Genomic DNA, 21,316 nt, shown 5'->3' with positions numbered 1-21,316 from the left:
ACAGAGCATCTTCCGCGCTTATCCACCTAAAATCTCAATCTTCAACTAACAAACTATTTTAAAATTGAATACAACAATTTTAACAATAAATCCCTTGATTTTAGTCTTTCGAACACAACTCTTCAGACAATCATGATTTCCAACAACTAATTCTTGGATTTCAACTCAAATTCTTTGCAAAATGAACAAATAATTAATGTAAATTCACGTTGTCCTTGTCATGTATATACTAATAATCTATATCTATATTATTAAGTAACACAAAACTATGATATTCTCTGAGAGTTTCCACGTCAGTTTTAAGAGAAGTAATAATTGTCACACGTGACTAATTTTAGGGTTTTAGTTTATTCCTTTTGTATTGAGTCTTGCTCCTTGCGAGCCGTATTCAAGACGGCATCACTGTTCCCGAATATCTACGATTTTGTTCTCCACGACTCTCATTGATTATGGCCGTTCTCCCTTCGTGCGGCTCTCTTTATCCCTGGGTTCGTGTATCTCAATTTTTCGTTGTTTGAGAATAATGTCTACTGGGCTTCGAATTTATAACAAGTCTGAATCATTTTTCTTCATAATTCCTATGTATCTAAATTTTTCTAAGCACTCGATTGGAATTAAAGTCGCTCATTTGAGTGATGAATGGATTATATTTTGTGTGTGTATTTAGGGAGATTGGATTCATCGATTTATGATGTTTGTCACATTTTGGGATTGATGGCCATGAATGTCTTCCTTCTGGGATGTTGTATGTGCATTGCATCTTCAGAGATATTAATTGCTTAAAGGCCTTATAAATAAAGCCCAAGATTTGATTGTTCTCCAACGCCTGACACCTTCATCTTCGTTATGAGTTCTCTTACAAAGAAGAAACATCCTTCGAGGATGCTATGTTTTGATGAAGTTGATACTACAACATACAACTGGGTTGTTCTTGCCCGTGTATACGGATGTGGGAGTTAATCAATTTGAAAATCGACGATCTGATGAGCGTTAATATGATCCTCTTGGACATAAGGGTCAGTGCCCATCATGTTTTGTTATTTTATTTTTGTCGATAGTTTAATTATTTCTTCTTTTATTGCTTTTAAGTATGGTATTATTAACGCTATCCAGAATATGAAAAGAATGCAGGGTACGTTGATACACGCCATCGTTCACAAGTTCCAGGTAGACCATGTGCGCCCCCAATACGCGAGGGAAATGTTTACAAGATTATAAATTTTAGAGTTGAAGATGCGAACGGAGATTATAGGCCAGTGAGATGGGAAATATAGAATTGTTTTCCTTCCTACTATGCTGGTCGCATTACAGCTCGAGAAAACACCCAATCTATGAAACCTCATCTGAAAGCTACGCATGCTTACACATTGGCAATTCTAAATACCAATAACGAATGATAACTTCACAAATCATTTGAAAGTTTCTTGACTCAATGGCTCATGCCTCGGAGTGATGACCTCTTAAGTATTATTAGACATAACTACCTTGGTTATGTATAGTGGCCGATTATGCGTTTATGATTGATAATTCTGACTATATACATTTTGGAATGATTTGATCACCTGAATCAAAAAAAAAATTATGCCCTCATTCTTCCAAAAAAATTCTTCAACTCAGGCACCTCCGACAATAGATACTATGTTGGAAAAGCATTGATCATGTGTGACCATTAGAAGTCAGGGAAAGAAAACCACAGACTCCTAGACTTTATTCAACAGTAGATCATATTATAAAATTCAAGTTTCTCATCTGGGTGGCAATACCAAAAGTAATTCCATTTATCAACTTGAAAGTATGCTCATTGTTGATATCAAGTGGCTCTTGACAATCCTCTAATGGTCATAAATAAGGGTAACAAAGCCCCTAAAGATTGAAACGGTAAGTTCTTTAGACATTGTTGCACAAGAAGCATTGCCTTAATTTACAAAAAAAAAAATTATTGCGACACTTCAAGACTTTAATATGCACGGAATTAATTTAACTCTAAAAATGTGTCAAATTCTCATGATTCAATTTAAAAAATTTTTGAAGCTATCAAGTTATGACAATTTACAATACACACATGCTACTTATTGCATCTAAAATTATTGTTGATGTTGATTTCAATAAAAATACAATCCGAACAAAGACAAGTTCCTTTGTTCCCAAAAATTTTTCATAAAGTTGTTGATACAAGATTCATTATCGGACATAATCAGCAGTTTATGATTGTCCATGAATTTTGTTCCCTCTTCAAGATCGGAATACATTATGCCTAGTAATGGACATTTGTTAAAAGCTACAAGTAAAAGTTCAATAATTTGTAGATTATTACGTTATTTTTTTTAGGAACCAAGTTATAGGGGGTGATGTACGTTTGGTATGATGCAAATTTGTAGATTGGTATACGTATATTGTTGGGACTATGCAATGTGTGGTTTGGAAATAGATTCAATATATTACGTATTTCAGATAACATAGAAGGATGGGTTAAGTTCATGTTCTTGTTAAAAGCATTGATTGATGTCATATCTAAACTTCTCTATGACTTTTTTCAATTGACAGTTCAATAATTAAAGTTAATTTGGTGAGTGTATATGCATATTTACAGGTTTCAAAATGATATAGGAGGTTTGGTTCAATGTATATTCATTTATAAAACTTTGTTTGTTATCAACATTACACTTCTTTTTGACAATTGTCAATTTACAGTTCATTGATTGAAATCAATTTGGCCATTGTATGTAGACGTTTACAATGAGTATTTAGAAGGGCCTTTGGTATATCTATTTGTTGACCCTTTCCATATAAAAGGGATTATATTCATGACATACAAGCATTCTAACGGAATTGATAATGACGAAGTTTGATTAAAGGTCATTCACATTTTAAATTTCTCTTTTAAAACTCAGTCCCGACAAAGTAAAAGTGTGTGCATCCTTTTCGATCGCATCATTATTCCTTGAGACACAAAGGCAACGGAGCACTGTTGTTCATGGTATTAGAAATGCAGTTTTTGGAAACGGGATTGCCGCACTCTTGTGCCTTAAGGGAGCTCTGTAGACAAGCAAGAAAGATTAGGAAAAACAAACTTAGTGCAAGGCGATGTATGGCTACTCCTACTGGTTTGTCACATGCACTTTCATCCAACTATAATGTTGATAATATTTGTGAAATAGGTATGCCAATTTTTGGCTTTTTAAAAAAAACTATTTCAAACTTTACATGCTTAAAACTATTTAAAGAAAACATAATGCCTGTCATTCAAACAGGTGTTATGATTAAGAATACCAACTACAAAAATGCCAGGAGGAACTGAAAACATGTGTTCACTCAAAACTGCATTGAAAGTTTAACTACAGCATTGACTGAAGCAATGTCATGCTAAGTATTTTTAAAAGGTTCATGCGGTGAATAAAACGATGCAAATATGCTACTATATTTACTATTAATTTTTTTCCCAATTTCAACCGAGACCAGTTATAGAAAATCGAAAGTTAAGTAGTTGAACCCTAATATTGCACGCAAAATGGCGAATAGTATATGAAATTTCATATCATGTCATCACTATTAGGTAGGCAGTGATGAACGCAATATGTTAAGGATGCATATTCTATTTTTTTTTAAAAAATAGGCTGTCCAATCTCCTCATATGAATGATGAATACCAAGCCCTCCTTCGAAACAAAACCTGGTCCCTTGTCCCTCTTACATCCACACAAAATATTGTCAGTTGTAAGTGGGTCTATCACAATAAGAAGAACTGTGATGGAACCAATGCACACTACAAGGCTTGCCTTGTTGCCAAATGTTTCCATCAACACACAGGTATAGATTATACTGAGACTTTTAGTCCATTTATTAAACCTACCACTATACATCTCATTCTCAGTCTAACTGTGTCTAATGGGTGGATTATGAAACATTTGGATATCAATAATGCTTTTTTATAGAGAACTCTCACTAACACCTTTTACATACAGTAATCTCTAAGATTTATTAGCACACGGTTCCCTCACCATGTTTTGTCAACTGCATCGAGCAATCTATGGGTTAAAACAAGCTCCTCGTGCCTGGTATACTAAACTCTGAAATTTTTTTCTAGCTCAAGGCTTTACAAACTCCAAAATGTGATGCTTCTCTCTTTGTCTTACGTGGCCATGATCATGAACTATATCTACTAGTCTATGTAGATGACATGATTCTCACTGACAGCAATGAAGCACTCATTTAAAATATTATGATGAAGCTCTCTACGAGGTTTTCTCTAAAAATTCTTGGAGATCTCAATTATTTTTTGGGTGTGGAAGTCATCCGAAATTCTACTAGGCCGTTTCTCTCTCAAAAGAAATATATCATGGATATTATTCGAAAAACCAACATGCACCAAGAAAAAGAGGTGTCCACTCCCATGTCCTTCACAAATTCTTTATGTTTGGATGATAGCTTTCCCCCTCAAGACTCGAAGGAGTACAGGAGTGTCCTTGGCTCTCTACAGTATCTCTAACTCACCAAGCATGATCTCTTTTTTTGCAGGCAACAAATTGACACAATACATGCACAAGCCTACTACCATTCATTGGCAAGTAGTCAAGCGGATGTTGCGCTACTTAAGAGGCACCTCTCACATTGGAATTTCTCTCTCTTGGAAGATCAATTTTCACCTCCAGGCCTTTGTTGATGCAGACTGGGCTGATAACATAGACTCTCAGGCTTCTACGTCTTCATATGTTGTGTTCCTTGGCACTCATTTTTATTAGGTAGAATTCAAAAAAAAATCTATTGTTGCTCACTTCTCTTCCAAGGCAGAATACCAATCTATCGCTAGTGTCACTGCTGAATTGAACTGGTTAAACTATCTCCTCTCCGAGATTGGCTTCACCTTACCATCTTCTCCGATTGACCATTGTAACATTGTCGGTGCAACATACCTCTATTCTAACCTAGTGTTTCATTCTCGTATGAAACACATTGCCATTAATTTTCACTTTGTCCGTGACCAAGTGGGCAAGCAACTCTTGAAGGTAATTCATGTTTACATTGTTGATCAACTTGTAGATTCTCTAACTAAGCCTCTAGCTCATCCACAGTTCTGTGCTCACTGCTCTGAGCTTAGCATCCTGCCTGGATCCTTGCGCTTGCAGAGGCATGATAGAGATAATCCCTAGCCGAATTCCTTGGCAATCAAGATCAGTCCTACGCCTTAATCATAGCATATGTTAATTTCCTTAGTTATAGGACTGATTGTAATCCTTGTATTCATTACCTGTAATTACTTGTAATTATTCTGATTTAGTTTCCAATTTAGACTAGGAAACCTAGATATGTATATTGATATATAATGCAAAAGCTAGGTCAATGTAAAGCACAATAGTTTTACACAATCTCTTGCGCGCTCTTGTTTACACAACTCGTATTGATGAACTTATTTCTACTGAGTTTCCTGACAAAATTTTTGATCCAGTTGGACATTTGGCTGTTCAAAATTATATGATACATGGTCCATGTGGCGGGGTAAATCCAGGTGCACAATGCATGCAAGAACAGAGATGTACAAAGCAATTTCCTAAGATGTACTATAATGAAACGACCATTGATGGCGATGGTTTCCCAATTTATAGGAGGAGGCAGTGTTCACATTATGTTACGAAGAAGAATGTCTTGATAACCAATTTGTTGTGCCACATAAGATGGATTTACTTTTGAAGTTTCAAGCTTATTTGAACATCAAAGCATGCAACCAATCACGTTCTATTAAATATCTTTTTAAATATATGACCAAGGACGAAGGCAATTGGGGGCTGCACTAGATTGCAACCCCCCCCCCCAAATTTTTTATATAAAAAAATGCACTTCACATATATGCTTCACACACACACACATATATACTAACTAGGATACAAATACGCGCTACTCATTTTCAATTGGTATGAGTAATATTGTATAGATTTACCATTATATTACATAGCTATTATATGGTGTACGAATAATCAATTTAAACATGATTTTACATTAGCAATTTTGATGAGAGAATCGCCTTCTCTTCTCTTCATTCCTAGTATAGTAGTGTTGTTTGAATTTTGCTTCAAAATATATTATTCTTGTCTACGCCTTATCTTTGGAGGGTGGGTTTTTATAGTATCTTTCGTATGAAAGTGTAATCACAAAGAGCATCAGTAAGGTGACGAAACTACAGATGGGTTAAAACAGTCGAATCGATGATTATGTTTCCCCTTCACGTACATCTTATTGTTTTGCGGAGTAGAAAGCTAACCTGGACTCTTTAATCATGTTAACAGTTTGAATGGTAAGCTACAACTTACTCTTGATCTCTTGAAAAACTATATGCACAATAGCTAGACAATGTTTTTTAACAATATAGGATGTATCCAAATTCGGATGATGGATCTTCTGGTACTGGTGCAAGATATTTATTTCTTATAAAGCTGTAGTATTGAAAGGGTAAAAATTGTTTGTTAAACAAATTAAATTATTTGTTACTACTTTTTTGTATTTCTTGTTCATTGTTATTCGAATGTGTTTTATATACGTACTAACGATACCGGCATAAGAGTTTAATTTCTTCATAGCAGCTTTTGCATTGTACAACATGCACATATCTACATCAATTTGTAGTTATACATCCATTTTCTCCACCAAAGAAGGTATCTCCTTAGGAAGCCTAATTGTTGTAAGTACACATATAACATTTGTAATTTTTTTCCCATTTAAAAAGATTCAGCTTGTTAAATAGATTACTCTGTAATACATTGAAAAATATGTAAGCGAAATCATGTAACAAAACCTTCGTGCAGTATTTTCTGAATTTTATGATTTGGAGAAGTTCATATTGCAACTTTCAAATTGTACAACTCCAATAAATTTTCTAGTATTCCTATATCAATATTTTTTACTTGTCGAACCACCTATTGGTTATTGCTTAATCTATGGACTTGCTAATCTGGCCCTGAAATTAGAAGCCAGTATCAACAATAAGGTAAAATATTATTAAATCAATTATTTTAACAAATATTTAAGAATGCAATTATATTTTCTGACTGACTATTGTATGCAAATGAATTACATCGATAGTTAGACCAAACCTAAACCTAGTAAAAGCATGGAAATTGGAAGGCAAAAAACCTTAAACATACTATTCTGAAACACAGTGCAAAAGACGCTATTTAAAATATGTGCAAGGGGTTACCTCAATTAATTACTTGGTGGTGCGACATTCATTCCAAGAGAAACCAAAATACATATTAAAACAAAATAACAAATACAGAGATTCCATTTTTGTAATTACAGAAGTGACAGATTCACCAAAGTCTTTATTGTTTTCTCATCAAAGTTGTACAACCTTAGCCCTTAGCCAACAATATGAGATCCTTGCTCATTCAATTGCCTTTGTAGGCCATTGTGATGTAAACAATTCAACAAACAAATATCACTCATTTATTGATCTAGGCTTTTTGAGCCAAAAGACACGCTAGAAAAACATATTTAATCAAGCTTGAAGAAATTATAAAAAAATATTCCAGCTTATAGATTTTTCATATCGTGAATGAAACCAATTTTCATGATACAACCTTTGTTTGTATGGTCTTTGAAAACTACCCTTGTATGAGGCCCAACATGAATTCAAGTCTTTAAGGTACCTACCATAAAATCCTTGGTCACGGTGGAAATTTTCATCAAATAGACAACCTGAAACAGATAAAACCCATCAAAATCTAACATCAAATACTGAACGTCAAAAGACAAAAATATTTGCTCTATAGATTAACATCATCATGGGCAAAAGATAAAGGAAACAATGAGAAGGCGATAAATAGAATCTAACCAAATCAGTGGTGAATCTTGAAATGGAAATTAAGAAAATTTGATCGAAATACCACACTTGGCATTAATTTTACTCTAGTGTGAGTATCAGAGACATAGTCCCTATCGGAGTGGCAATGAACATGATGAATGCGCCTATTGGAATCTGGGATTGGGCAGCATCAATTCGATTGTATAAGATTTCTCATATCCTAAAACAGAGGAAACTCATCTAAACCTAATATCAAACCCTAAAATGCTTAAAGGCCAAAACATTTGCACATCAGATGAGCATCACCATAGGTAAAAGATAAAGGAAACAATTGGAAGACGACAAACAAAGTGGATGAAACTGTTGGACTGAATAGCACCAGAAGTAACGAGGGGAAGTTCAGTCCAAATAGGGCTAATCGCAAGAATCAGAAAAGAATGAGGGGAAAGCTCACTCACCACCTTCACAGATATGTGCATGTATTAATCATCTTCGTATTTATGGTTATGCGGCTATTTGTTCTCCAAAAGATCTATGGTATGCAGCGAGAAAGTATGAACCCAGTTCTCTTTGTTTAAAGTAGATGCAAGCATGTATTAATCGCCTCCGTATTTATGGTCATGCGATTGTTTATTTTCTAAAAAAATCTCTGGTATGCAGTTGTTTGTTGCCCAATAAACCCTAATAGGTGCATGAACCATCCAGAAATTGGAGTAAGGAGGTGCATGATAGGTGGCAACTTCAGGTGTTTACAAAGGCTAACATGGCCTTCTAAAACTTGTCAAAATGTTCTCTAAGCTTTCGTGGTATAATATTGTATAAATAAGGATACTAAACCCCAAGACTTCAACATGCTCCAGCCCAAAAATACAAGCCCAAATTGATGTAATGACTAATAAGATCCATTAATCTTAACGTATCTCGATCACTAGTCATATGTCACAGTACAACCTATACACATACATTAGTGATGAAGTGTTCCTCCCAAGAATTGTTATGTCTTCCTCAGATACAAGAGTACTATTTACATTGAAGATGCGTCAATTTCCAATTACAATGTGTTGTGCTATTACTATTAACAAAAGCCAAGGACAAACACTTAATAATGTTGGCACCTTTCTCTCAAGGCAAGTGTTTTCTCATGGACAATTGTATGTGGCTGTATCGAGGGTTACGAATAGAGGAGGACTCAAGATATTGCAAAATGACAAAGATTGTGAGCATAGTAACAAGGCTAAGAATATTGTATATCAAGAAATTTGCAATTAGAAAAGCTCATTTTCGTTGCAATGTGTAGTGTCAATAATGAATTGAATTATTGGTTATCAATGTTTGTTGGTAGTCATTAAAATTTTGTTGAAATAAAGATCAGGCTGCCTGGATAAGAGTTTTTCCAAAACAAAAAACAAGAAATAACTATTCTTCATCTTTTGTCAAAGATGCGCACGAATATTTTTTTTAACTGGAAATCTTTCAAAATATATACTTAGTCGTGCACTTAATAGACTATTTAGCAACACCATTTACTATGACTAAATATTTTGTGCTGCGTTTTGGTAACTTGATGCTTCCAAAATCTTTTTTCATGCCAGTTAATGGTTTAATAGTTCAAGTTTTAAAACTCAATGTTGTGGAAGGAGTAAATTGATGTTGTCTTTAAATGTTGACTTCTATTTTTTATTATTTAATTAATTCATTTATCATAAATCAAGTAGGAAGTGTATTGAAAAAATATTAGAAAACCGGTTGAGATTTACAAAAGAGAAATGGCAGAGTACAAGGAATGGAAGGAGCAAGCTTACTTTATCTTTAGTATGATCAGGTAAATGAAGTTCCATTTTATAGACTTTTGAAATTGAAAAATAAAGAATAGATACACTGAATGTTTGTTTTACCAAAAAAGAAAAAGAATAATCAAAACATCATTAATGTGTTAATCATTTATGCATGATGACTAAGTTTAACTCAGTGGTTAATCAATGATTCTAGATGCTTGGTAATCCTGTTCAATGCATAGTTATCAGTAGACAAAGAGGCACCTCAGATATAGTGTCTAATATCCATGTGTCCTCATATTGATAATCCATCCAGCATTTAATATGGATGCGTAAAAAAATAAGTGAACACAGTTAGTGCATGAATCAAATACTATATAAAGACCTATAGAGAAGCCTTGGATATCACTGTTAGATCACCAAGATACAATATGAGCGAATTATCTGATGATGAGATCAATCATTTTGAGAGGCTTCTTGTTGATATTGTAAGCAACATAATTGCAAGGGTTGCTAAGGAACCTGAGACATTCTCAAATATCCATCAATGGTAACGTTTTCTCATGCTTACATCTGTCAAAAATATTCAAAACTAACATTTTGATATGCCGTGTGCATCTTTCAAATATTCACATATGCTTTTGACCATAATCTGTTCTATCGAATGTTTGTGATTGTCAATTGCAAAGATTTTCACAAGATTGTCAACAAGCCAATGGGTGCAAGGCAAGTAAATATTTGGAAGATGCGGAACATGGTTCCTTTCATCAAGGGTAGGGGTGAAGATTTCCTAAATTTCATGATGTTGGCAAAGCATAAGGATGCAAAGCTTATCCAAGGAGTCAATCACATATTCAACAAGGACATGTCGTTTATTAGGATGAAATTACTGAAGGCCGCAGTTGCAAATTATGATAGGAATTTTTGTGACTATCCCCTTGGGTCGTGCCGAGATTAAGAGGTGTGAACCGTATTTTTCCAAGATCGCTGAAAACAATAAGATGTTTAGGAAGCACAGGGCTAACCTAATAAAAATGTTCAAGCCACATGCTTTTACCAAAATGTATGTTACAAACCGGACCATTGAGAAAGAGATTGGATTTCAATTATTGGTGAAAAGGGAAAGAATGTTTAAATGTCCAAAGTGTATGATGGACATAGAGACATTCAAGATACATTTCCATCTCATCTGATAATTTGTAGCACACATTTCTTTGATCTGTCATGCAAATAAATATCTCGCATGATTTGACCATTTTCGAGTAGTTTATGACATCTAAGTATACCATTTCATGAATTTGACAGCGATGCATCCTTTTCCAATTTAACAATGGTACCAGATCATATTTTGACATATAATGTCACATCCAATATAAAAGAAGCTCAACATCAAACATTAAGAGACACACATCAATTTCCTATTAAACCCGTCAAATCACAATTTCTCAAAAAATTTGATGGCTCAATAGAGCATTCACCATTGTAGTTGCACAATGGTGTAAAATTCTTGTCTTTGATTTTGCCTATCTTTTGTAGTGGGGCCCAATGAACTATAGAGCAAACCTAATTTTCTTTGTTTTGTTTGGTGTAGTGGGATCCATTTAAAGCAAACATATGGGCAAGTCAAAAACCATTCTCTCATGCTTGCGCCATCAAAAACAAAGCCAACAAAGTGGCTTCATTGTAGCACAAATTTTCCATGACCCCACATAAGAGACATTAAAACATATCCATGCCCCAATATATTGTCACTATTGTGGCTGCTCTCAACATGAACAAACGTATGATAAGTGAGAAGCAAACCTTGAGTACTACATGGTTCTGTAAACCCTCAACTTCATGAGCCTCATGTAAATTTCATTTCACGAAATGTGCTCCATTATTGTAATCAAGTTAACTATTCCCAAGCGCCGAAACCACCATATATGATATATTTTATAATGCAATACAAATTATTCTTTAGTAAAATAAAGGGGATGTACTATGTTATTTTGAAAATTCACTAAGCAATACTGTTAGGGAAATGCTTATTTAATGAATCCTCGACTCAATTTAAATATAAAAAATGTGTTTGCTATGTGGTGGTCATATTGTTCCTCTTATCTTGTATGATTTTTTTTTTGAATTTATTGATTTAAATAAATTGAAATATTCGGCTTAAAGTCCCTTTAAAAAGTATTGATGGTTCTTTTAGATGGCCAGGTTATTCCAAAGTATGAGAATTTCGATCTCAAATTTCAAAAGGGCAATTTGTCTCGGTGCGGTCAGACTCTGTATACTAAGGCTTTGCTTGGATGGTAAAATGAAGAGTAGAGTAGAGTTAATGGAGGGAGAGTTAAGTAAGGGGGGTCATGGGAGGGGGATTACCTTAACTAACCCTTATTTGGATAGGAGGTAGAGTTAAAGGAGAGTTAAGTTGAAATGAATGAAAAAAATTTATGCATGATTTTGAAAATTATAAACAAAATTTTTCTCTCACATCACAAACCCCCAAATTGAGTGGTTACAAAATGTAGAGTTGAAGAGTTAAGTGAGGGAGAAAGTTCACCCCACTTAGCTCTTCCTCTTACAATCCAAGAAAGGTGGGAGTTACTTCACCCTTCTTAACCCTCCTCACTTAACTCTCTATAACATCAATCCAAGCAAGCCCCGAAAATGCAATGAGGCTGAATGTTAGTATTCCTAAGGCTATAAGCTTATACTATTTTGGAAACGCTGAAGTGGCATTGATGAGTGATTTATATGAGGAAGCAAATTTACTAATACGACCGCGCGAAGCACGCGCACTCACCTAGTTCAATGAGAATCGTCCAAGATAGTTAGTCCCACGCTGTCACGTGTGTTATTGGGGATAACTTTTGTACAAACACTTAAGGTTTTAAAAACCGAACTAGTCCTACCAATGACCAGCACTTGTCCGGTCCTGAAAGTGCAGTGAGGCTAAATGTTAGTATTTCTAAGGCTATAAGCTTATACTATTTTGAAAATGCTGAAGTAGCTTTGATGAGTGATTTATATGAAGGATGAAATTTATTAATATGACCGCGCGAAGCACACGTAGTCTCCTAGTTCGATGAGAATGGTCCAAGGTAGTTAGTTCCACACTGTCACGTGTGTTACTGGAGATAACTTTTGTACAAACACTCAATGTTTTGAAAATCGGACCAATCCGACCAATGACCAGCACTTGTTTGGCCTGGTTGATATGTCAAAACCGAATATTTTAGGGCAAAAGAGTATTTTTCATCCCTCAATTATTGATCGGGTTTTATTTTCGTCCCTTAGCTTTTTTTCTTCCCTTTTTCGTCCCCCAACTATGAGAAAATACCATGTTTATCCCTCGAATAAATCCGGCCATTGAAAAATCCTACGTGGCATTATATTGTTCTTCAGATCAGGTTTTTCCCAACCTCAATCTCACTTGAAAAGACGAAAATGATACTTTTCAATAGGTGAGGGATGCAAATGGGAGAAAAAAAAGCTTAGGGACAAAAATGAAACTCGCCCAATAGTTGAGGGACGAAAAGTATCTTTTTGCCAATATTTTAGGAACCAAATTTTTTCAATTGAACCGTCTGGTTCTTTGGTTGATCCAATCAAAATCGACCGGTTTTGAATCAGTTTGGTTAATTTTTTTAAGTTTAGAAAATATTTTTAAATTTTGTTCTTGATAGAGTTTGTACTAGATAACTTTTGTACAAACACTAAAGGTTTTGAAAATCGAACCGGTCCAATCAATGACCAGCATTTGTTTGGTCCGGTTTATATGTCAAAACCGATAATTTTAGGAATGAAATTTTTTTAATTGAATCATCTGGTCTTTGGTTGAACTTATCAAAACCGATCGATTTTGAACTGGCTCGGTTCATTTGTTTTAGTTTAGAAAATATTTTTAAATTTTGCTATTAATAGGGTTTGACAGTTTGTACTCATGACCTCTTATTTATTAAAAAAGTATCCTAATCAGTAGGTTATGAGACTTTCTTTTAGAGCACTTTCTTTATTTAAAGTGACACTTTATTTGAATATATGATATTTTATAAAAATTTATATGTATATAATATATATATATATATATATATATATATATGTGTGTGTGTGTAATAGCTCACTGATCGAGCGCTCCTGCGCCGAAGATGAACGGGGCTAAGCGATCTGCCGAAGCTGTGGGATGTAAAAACGCATCGGTAGGGGAGCGTTCCGCCTTAGAGGAAAGCACCCGCGCGAGCAGGGGTGGACGAAGCGGAAGCGAGAATGTCGGCTTGAGTAACGCAAACATTGGTGAGAATCCAATGCCCCGAAAACCTAAGGGTTCCTCCACGGAGGGTGAGTCAGGACCTAAGATTAGGCCAAAAGGCAGAGTCGATGGACAACAGATGAATATTCCTATAGTACCCTTGTTGGTCTCGAGGGACGGAGGAGGCTAGGTTAGCCAAAAGATGGTTATCGGTTTAAAGACACAAGATGTCCCTGATTTTTCGGGGTAAGAAGGGGTGGAGAAAATGTCTCGAGCCAATGTTTGAGTACCAGACGCTACGGAACTGAAGTAACCCATGTCATACTCTCAGGAAAAGCTCGATTGAACCCCCATTGAACCTTTGAACTGTGAACCAAAGATTTTTCTAGGTTAGATGACCGATCCGATTTTCAAAACCTTAGGAAACACTTACAAAACAAAAATAAAACACGAAATCACTCAAATCGGCCGGTCGGTTTCGGTGAAGTAACCCATGAATGAAGAAGATAATGACCAAACTGACGACGCTTCTCTAATCCTTGTGATCATATGAAGCGAGACATATTGAAACTAGTCACCGATGGATTCTACAGAGAAGCCCTCTCTTTATACTCTCAACACCACTCTGCCTCACTGCGTCCTCACATATTCACCTTCCCTCCTCTTCTCAAAGCCTGCGCCAAGCTCAGCTCTCCTCTCCAGGGCCAAATCCTGCATTCGCATCTCATAAGGACTGGCTTCAATTTGAATACTTACTCTTCTACAGCCCTTACCGATATGTACATGAAGGTTAATTTTCTACACGATGCGCTGAAGGTGTTTGATGAAATGTCCGACCGAAACTTGGCTTCGTTTAATGCTTTGATTACCGGACTTTCATGTAACGAATATTATTTAGAGAGTTTCAAGGTATTTGGTCAGCTGGGTGTCGAAGGGTTTAGACCCAATTCAGTAACTGTCGCGAGCATGTTGTCTGGGTGTGATAATGTGGAGGGCGGTAAGCAGATGCATTGCTTGGCATTCAAGTTGGGTGTGGCAATGGATTTATATGTTGGGACGTCGCTAGTGACGATGTATTCAAATTGTGTGGAGTTGGTTTCGACCATGAAGGTTTTTGAAGATATGCCCTGTAGGAATGTTGTAACCTATAATGCTGTCTTATCAGGCCTGTTGCACAATGAGGTCCCATTGACAGTTTTGGACGTGTTTAAGGATATGAGGGCATCCTCAGATGGAGTACCCAATTCAGTTACCTTGGTATGTGCTATCTCCGCCATTGCCAGTCTTTTGTTTCTCTACCTTGGAGGGCAAATTCATGGGTTGGGTGTGAAAATTGGCTTGGAATGTGATACAATGGTTGGAACTGCACTTGTAGACATGTATTCCAAGTGTGGTTGTTGGCGTTGGGCCTATAATGTGTTCACAGAGCTGAATCACAATAGGACCTTGATATCTTGGAATTCGATTATTTCTGGAATGATGTTGAATAAGCAGAGTGAGAATGCTGTCAAGTTGTTCGAACAGTTGAAGTTTGATGGACTGGAACCAGATTCAGCTACTTGGAATTTAATGATAAGTGGATTTGCTCAATTGGAAGAGGGGGTTGAAGCTTTTAAGTTTTTCAAGAAAATGCAGTTATCTGGGGTGTCTCCAAGTTTAAAGTGTATTACAAGTCTATTACCTGTGTGTTCAACTTTGTCTGCTTTGTTGTGTGGCAAAGAGATTCATGGACATGCCATCAGAACTGATACTTCTTCTGAAGAATTTATTGCTACTGCACTTATTGATATGTACATGAAATGTGGATGCTCTTTCTGGGCCCGAAGGATTTTTGATCAGTTTAAGGTAAAGCCTGCTTACCCCGTGTTCTGGAATGCAATGATATCAGGCTATGGACGAAATGGAGATTGTGAGTCGGCATTTGAAATTTTTGATCAAATGCAGCTAGAGAAGGTAAAACCAAATTCAGTAACCTTTGTAAATGTTCTGTCACTGTGTAGTCACACTGGCCAGGTCACTAGAGGATGGGAAGCTTTTAGAATGATGAATGAAGAGTATGGCTTGGACCCAACTTCAGAGCATTTTGGTTGTATGGTTGACCTTTTGGGTCGATCAGGCGAGCTGAATAAGGCTCGAGAATTAATACAGGAAATGCCAGAGCCATCAAACTCTGTTTATGCTTCTTTACTTGGTGCTTGTAGGTCTCACTTGAATTTTGAGCTCGGTGAAGAGATGGCTTTGAAGTTATCAGAGCTAGAACCTGGAAACCCAACTCCCTTTGTAATTCTTTCTAATATATATGGTGAGCTAGCAAGGTGGACAGATGTAGAAAGGATTAGACAGAGGATAAATGAGAGAGGATTGACAAAACTATCTAGACTCAGTACAGTTGGAGTTACATAAAAATAAATTTCAAATGCATTTTATTTCTTAGAACAGCTTACCCATTGACTGCTCACTAGCCAGATCCGGCGCATCTCAGTATGCCATTTTCACTCATTCATAATTTCCTTCACAGAAAGGCCAAAGTAGTTATCAAAATGGAGGGGAGGCTCGAAGAAAAAACAAGAGATCACGTCTCTCAGTGTAATGACACCGATAACCTCATCTTCCTCGTCATCTACTGCGTAGATCCTGTGAACTGAGTTGGTTGCAAGACTGTGGATTACACTGCTGAGATTTAACTCTGCCTTGCATTGCATGTAATTGGTGGTTTGACTTTACCACTTTCTTGGGTTTTCAAGATGACAGTATTCATGAAATCCGTCACAGTAATTTGTCTGCCAGGATGAAGAGAAATGTAAGAATGATATTGATAAATCTGCATAAGCTCAAAGGATATGGATCAGGTAATGATGACTTAAAAGACCCATTCTTTGCTTCTCAAATAATTGAGTATTTATGTTTATGACTTTCAATTGGTTTCCATACTTACTCTATTCATTGTGTTTTTCTGTGCAGTGCTTTCTTTCAACCTGGTCCTCGGGTTAATTGTGTTTGTTGCATGTTTTTGCATTGGGATGCTTTGTTTTCCTTTTATCTTTCAGTTGTCTTCCTTTTTGGTAATTTTGGTCTTTTGAGTCTGATTGTCGTGAATGTGGTGCTAATGGGGAATGAGGCTTGAATTCGCTGTCGAGGTCACAAAATTTTAAAATTTTCTTTTAAGTCGCAAATTAGAATTACATTTGTGTTGTTTAGCTTATTGGTGGATATTAGTATACTCCACAAGATATTTTTTATATTAATCGGATTTCTGAGCAGTGTTTTTGTATAGGTTTCCTCTTCTATTTTCTGCTAATTTCTTAGTTTTTTTTTTTTTTTTTTTTATGTTTGGTTATATCAGGCTTGAGTTGATAAGGTGTGTGCTTTTGTGCTCATTGCGTATGTGTGAGGCTGTGAGCTTAATTTCAAAATAGTTTTTTAGTTTTTTTTTTTGGTTACTTTGAATGAACTGTTCAATGATGGTGAGTATGTCTTTTGGTGTACATTTTTTGTTATTTATACATAGCTGAGGTATAAAGAAGTTGAACATTGAATCAATAAGGAAATACATATTAGCATAGATCCTCACAAAAATGGTTAGTAACACGTGGTTAACATAGATCCTGGTTTGCTCTGCAACGCCCCTCTGAATTTCTCTGGCCACATATGTGAATTTGATTTTATGACATTCCTTTATATCTGATGGTGTTTTTGGAGTCTCTGATTTTTTCCAAAGACACAAGTGAGGACCTATGTAGCACGGACACGGACACGCGACACGACACGACACGACACGGACATGTGATTTTTCAAAAAACTAGGATACGGACACGTTGAATAATTTCTTTTATATTATATATATATATACATATATTTCATTTCAATCAATATAGTCCAAAACAACAATACATTAAAACATAATATAATTCAATTAAGATAGTTCAAAACAACAATACATTAAATGAAGATAGTCTTAAACAAAGCTTGAATATAATATAAGCAATCAACACAAACAACAGCTCAACACCTGCACCTGCACTGTAAACATTCATATTTAGACCACTGGAAAGTCTTAGTGCTAAAAAAACTATATAAAGCAGAGGTTTAATATAAACTGTTGCTAGAACCTAGAAACATGAAATTGAAAATCAACAGAACTGTGCAGAACTGTGCAGGTTTTCTCTGGTTTAATCCAAAAAGATGCTAGTATGCTACAGTACAAACATGAAGTCTCCATTCAAATCGAAAATAGGTGCAGGTGTTCACTAGATCACTGTAAATCAGATTGAAAACCTAACAAGTGCAGGTGTATCAAATCAAAAACCTAACGTTTGAGTGTAGAACAACGGCCTCAGTCGTCGATGATTTCTGTCTCTATTTGATCGTCAATCTCTGTCAACAGTCGTGGTGGTATAGTTTTTCTTCTATTATCTTCTTCGGCAGTTGTCGAAATAGGGCAGTCGTCGATAAAATAGGGTAAGGGTATAAGACGATAAAAGATAGGTTGTCGTTTTATGTTATGAGACTAATAAAAGTATTAAAAAATAAAAAATCCTTTAGTAAATTAAAAATAAAAGACAAAAACATGTCAAAAACGTGTCCAATATTCAAATAAAAAATAAAAAAATCGGATACTCAATTTCACGTGTCCCAGACGTATTTTGAGCGTGTTGGAACGTGTACGTGTCGGACACCGACACTCTGACCAAAACAGAGTGTCCGTGCTACATAGGTGAGGACCATTGTGTCCACTGGATTTAGGTGCTTTAGGTGCTTCTTGCGTGTTTGATTTCGTAAGACCTAAGACCATACTCAGTGATATAAAAGAGGAATTTGAATTTCCTAAATTAGGTGGCTGACTACAATTTTTTTTTCTTTTCGAAATGCAGCTGGGAGATTTCTTTTCGAAATGCAGCTGAAAATTAGCTCAGCTGAAACGCTACCACACTTTTAGTTACTTGTGCATTATATCTCTATTGCCGTTTCTTTTTTGCCGTTATTTTTACAGTCGTTTGAATTCCGAGGCTATATTTTTTGTTCGACAGGAGAGTTGGACTTTAACCAACCTTTTATCCGCAATCTTGCAACTAACTGATGATGATATTCTCGTTCAAGGATGCTGAACTAGAGTTCAGATCAGCAGATGCAGCATCTAGACGTGAGACAACATGCTGCTGGGAGGAATCCACTTCTGCTGTTGTTCCATGGTAGCTTTTGGTTTGTGGTTCTTAATTTTCGATAGATTTCTCATGCGCATAGCAATAGATTTAGACACAATTCCAGAGAGCTGTTGTACCATAACTCAAGAGGTTGCTAATACCATCTCTCATGAGAGTTTTTCTTTAATCTTTTTGTTCTACTTTTTGCGTTTTTATTTGTTAGTTGGAGGTTTCTAATTCTTACTCTCATGAGAGTGAATAACATTACTTTAATCTTTTTGTTCTAATTTTTGCGTTTTTATTTGTTGATCGGAGTTTTTATTTTTGCAACTTTTATTTGTTGAGTTTTCTTTCTATGACTTGGAAGACAGAGGAGTAGAATCAGCATCAAATAAATGGAGTCTTCTGCTTTCTATTGGGTGCTTCTATTATGGAGTGCTGTACTCTGGCAGGTTCTCTATTCCTCTCTCAGGTTTTTTACTTTCTTTGAATTTTAATTTGTACTTTTCATTAATGTTAAGAGTCCCTCTGAGAATACAAACATAGTTTACTCCATATAAAATGGAGGGAAAAGGCTTGGTATGTCTCTTCTTCCGTTTCTTTTCTCGGAGAGCTATCATAGAATGATGTATCTCATTTATTGATTAAGATACTATGTTTTCGTAATTTCTTGGAGGAAATAAGAAATCTAATGCTTACCTAACTGTAACAAGTTATTGGAGATCGAATAATATTTTTTTTATCTGTTTGAATGTTCTTATATTTTGTTTGGAATTTGTTCATGTCATTGTGATTGGTTGATCAATGTGAATTTACAAGCATGCTTTTCTAATTTTTGTTATTGCTTGGCTTAATAACAGATGCGTATCGTTGTAAAAGGCATTGTGATTCATCCATCGAGAGGAGAAAGATGTCAAGGCGATCAGGGGCTTGCTTGAGGTGTTTTGTGATATTTGCAGTGATATCAGCTCTGGCCGTGTGTGGCCCTCCTCTCTAATGGAATAAAAGATATTGAAATAATCATATATCAAGATTTCATCCATGAAGACACCAATTTGTCATTATTCCTTTTACCCCTCCTCAAATCGGAGAAAAGTTCAAGCTTCAACAGCAAATTTCGGATCTCTTTGTTAAATTCCCAACGATCCTCAGTTCATCGTTCTGGATGCTGATTAACTGGTAAAGGAGAAAAAGAACATGTTTGAAAATCTTGATGTTGGTGGGCCAGAAAATACGTGCTAGCAGTATTCAACGAATTCAACCTCATTAGAGGACATGAAAGGAAGTCCTTGTTCAGATATCGGACTTGAAACGATGCAGTCAAACCAATCCCTTCCGTTGCATTCTTCGAGCCCCTGAACAACTGCTGATTGTGTCAGAAAGTTCTTCATTTTTGGCATCCCTGATTCTATGACTGGTACGTTTCTCAGCCTATATTTTGAGAGAAATAGTAGGACGCTCAACCTAGAACTCTGATGCAACAGGGAGGAAAGGAGCCCAGCGATGGGATGGTATTGACGTTACCTGCAAAGCTGCAACGAAGCATTTATAGGTACACATAAAAGATGAAAGCGGAGATAGGGAGTTCCCCATTTTAATATCATTGTTCTACTTTAGAGTACGCCAGAATACAAATGCCTGGTACTTGCCATTTTTTACTGAAAAGAAAACGAATACATTCGGACAAAACATGTTCAAATATTTATCAGAAAGGATAAGCATTTCAGTCTACAGAATTTGAACTTGGCGTTTCCCTTGTATGTACTTATTGTGGTTGATTTAAAAGGGTTCTTCTTGAAGGATGACTCGGTAAAAATCCTTGCCAGCAGATGTGGGAGCATCTTTTCCAACCATTTTATCCACAGACATACCCCTACCACAGATGCCCTAACTTTTGTTGTCAAATGCGCAAAGCGTGCTTAGAAGCGCAAAGATTTTGTTTTGCTTCAAAGTGCACGCTTCAAAGAGTCAAAGCGCAAAATTCATGAATTATGTGATAAATTCATAATTGGGTACACGGTTTTGGGTTTTGGTGATAGGGTGGAGGGACGGAGAAGGGCATCACTCTTGAAGCGCAAAATTAATGAATTATGTAATAAATTCATAATTAGGCACAAGGTTCTGGGTTTTGGTGATAGGATAGGGGGACGGAGAAGGGCATCACTCTTGAAGCGCAAAATTCATGAATTATGTAATAAATTCATAATTGGACACAAGGTTCTGGGTTTTGGTGATGGGGTGGGGGGATGGAGAAGGACATCACTCTTGAAGTGCAAAATTCATGAATTATGTAATAAATTCATAATTGGGCACAAGGTTCTGGGTTTTGGTGATAGGGAGGGGGGACGGAGAAGGGCATCACTCTTGCATTT

General features: G+C 36.0%; 1 protein-coding gene across 6 annotated transcripts; it reads left to right on the top strand.

The window, feature by feature from the left end:
* Window positions 1-14,219: 14,219 nt before the first annotated feature.
* Window positions 14,220-20,743, top strand: LOC120000520 (pentatricopeptide repeat-containing protein At2g02750). 6 transcript variants are annotated; one of them, XM_038848630.1, is made up of 4 exons: window positions 14,220-16,652; window positions 18,831-18,992; window positions 19,312-19,396; window positions 19,805-20,743. In XM_038848630.1, exon 1 carries the CDS (start codon window positions 14,353-14,355, stop codon window positions 16,204-16,206), a length of 1,854 nt encoding a protein of 617 aa, XP_038704558.1. In that variant the 5' UTR covers window positions 14,220-14,352; the 3' UTR covers window positions 16,207-16,652; window positions 18,831-18,992; window positions 19,312-19,396; window positions 19,805-20,743. The 6 variants fall into 6 exon arrangements, with proteins under 6 accessions (XP_038704558.1, XP_038704559.1, XP_038704557.1 ...); XM_038848631.1 differs by having other exon boundaries at window positions 19,312-19,416; XM_038848629.1 differs by having other exon boundaries at window positions 18,831-19,396; window positions 19,805-20,361; window positions 20,429-20,743.
* Window positions 20,744-21,316: the final 573 nt, after the last annotated feature.

The sequence above is a fragment of the Tripterygium wilfordii genome, chromosome 6, assembly GCF_013401445.1.
Source record: "Tripterygium wilfordii isolate XIE 37 chromosome 6, ASM1340144v1, whole genome shotgun sequence".
Lineage (NCBI taxonomy): Eukaryota > Viridiplantae > Streptophyta > Magnoliopsida > Celastrales > Celastraceae > Tripterygium > Tripterygium wilfordii.
The sequence above is the reverse complement of the archived record's forward strand: the minus strand, read 5'-3'. Positions and strand labels throughout refer to the sequence as shown.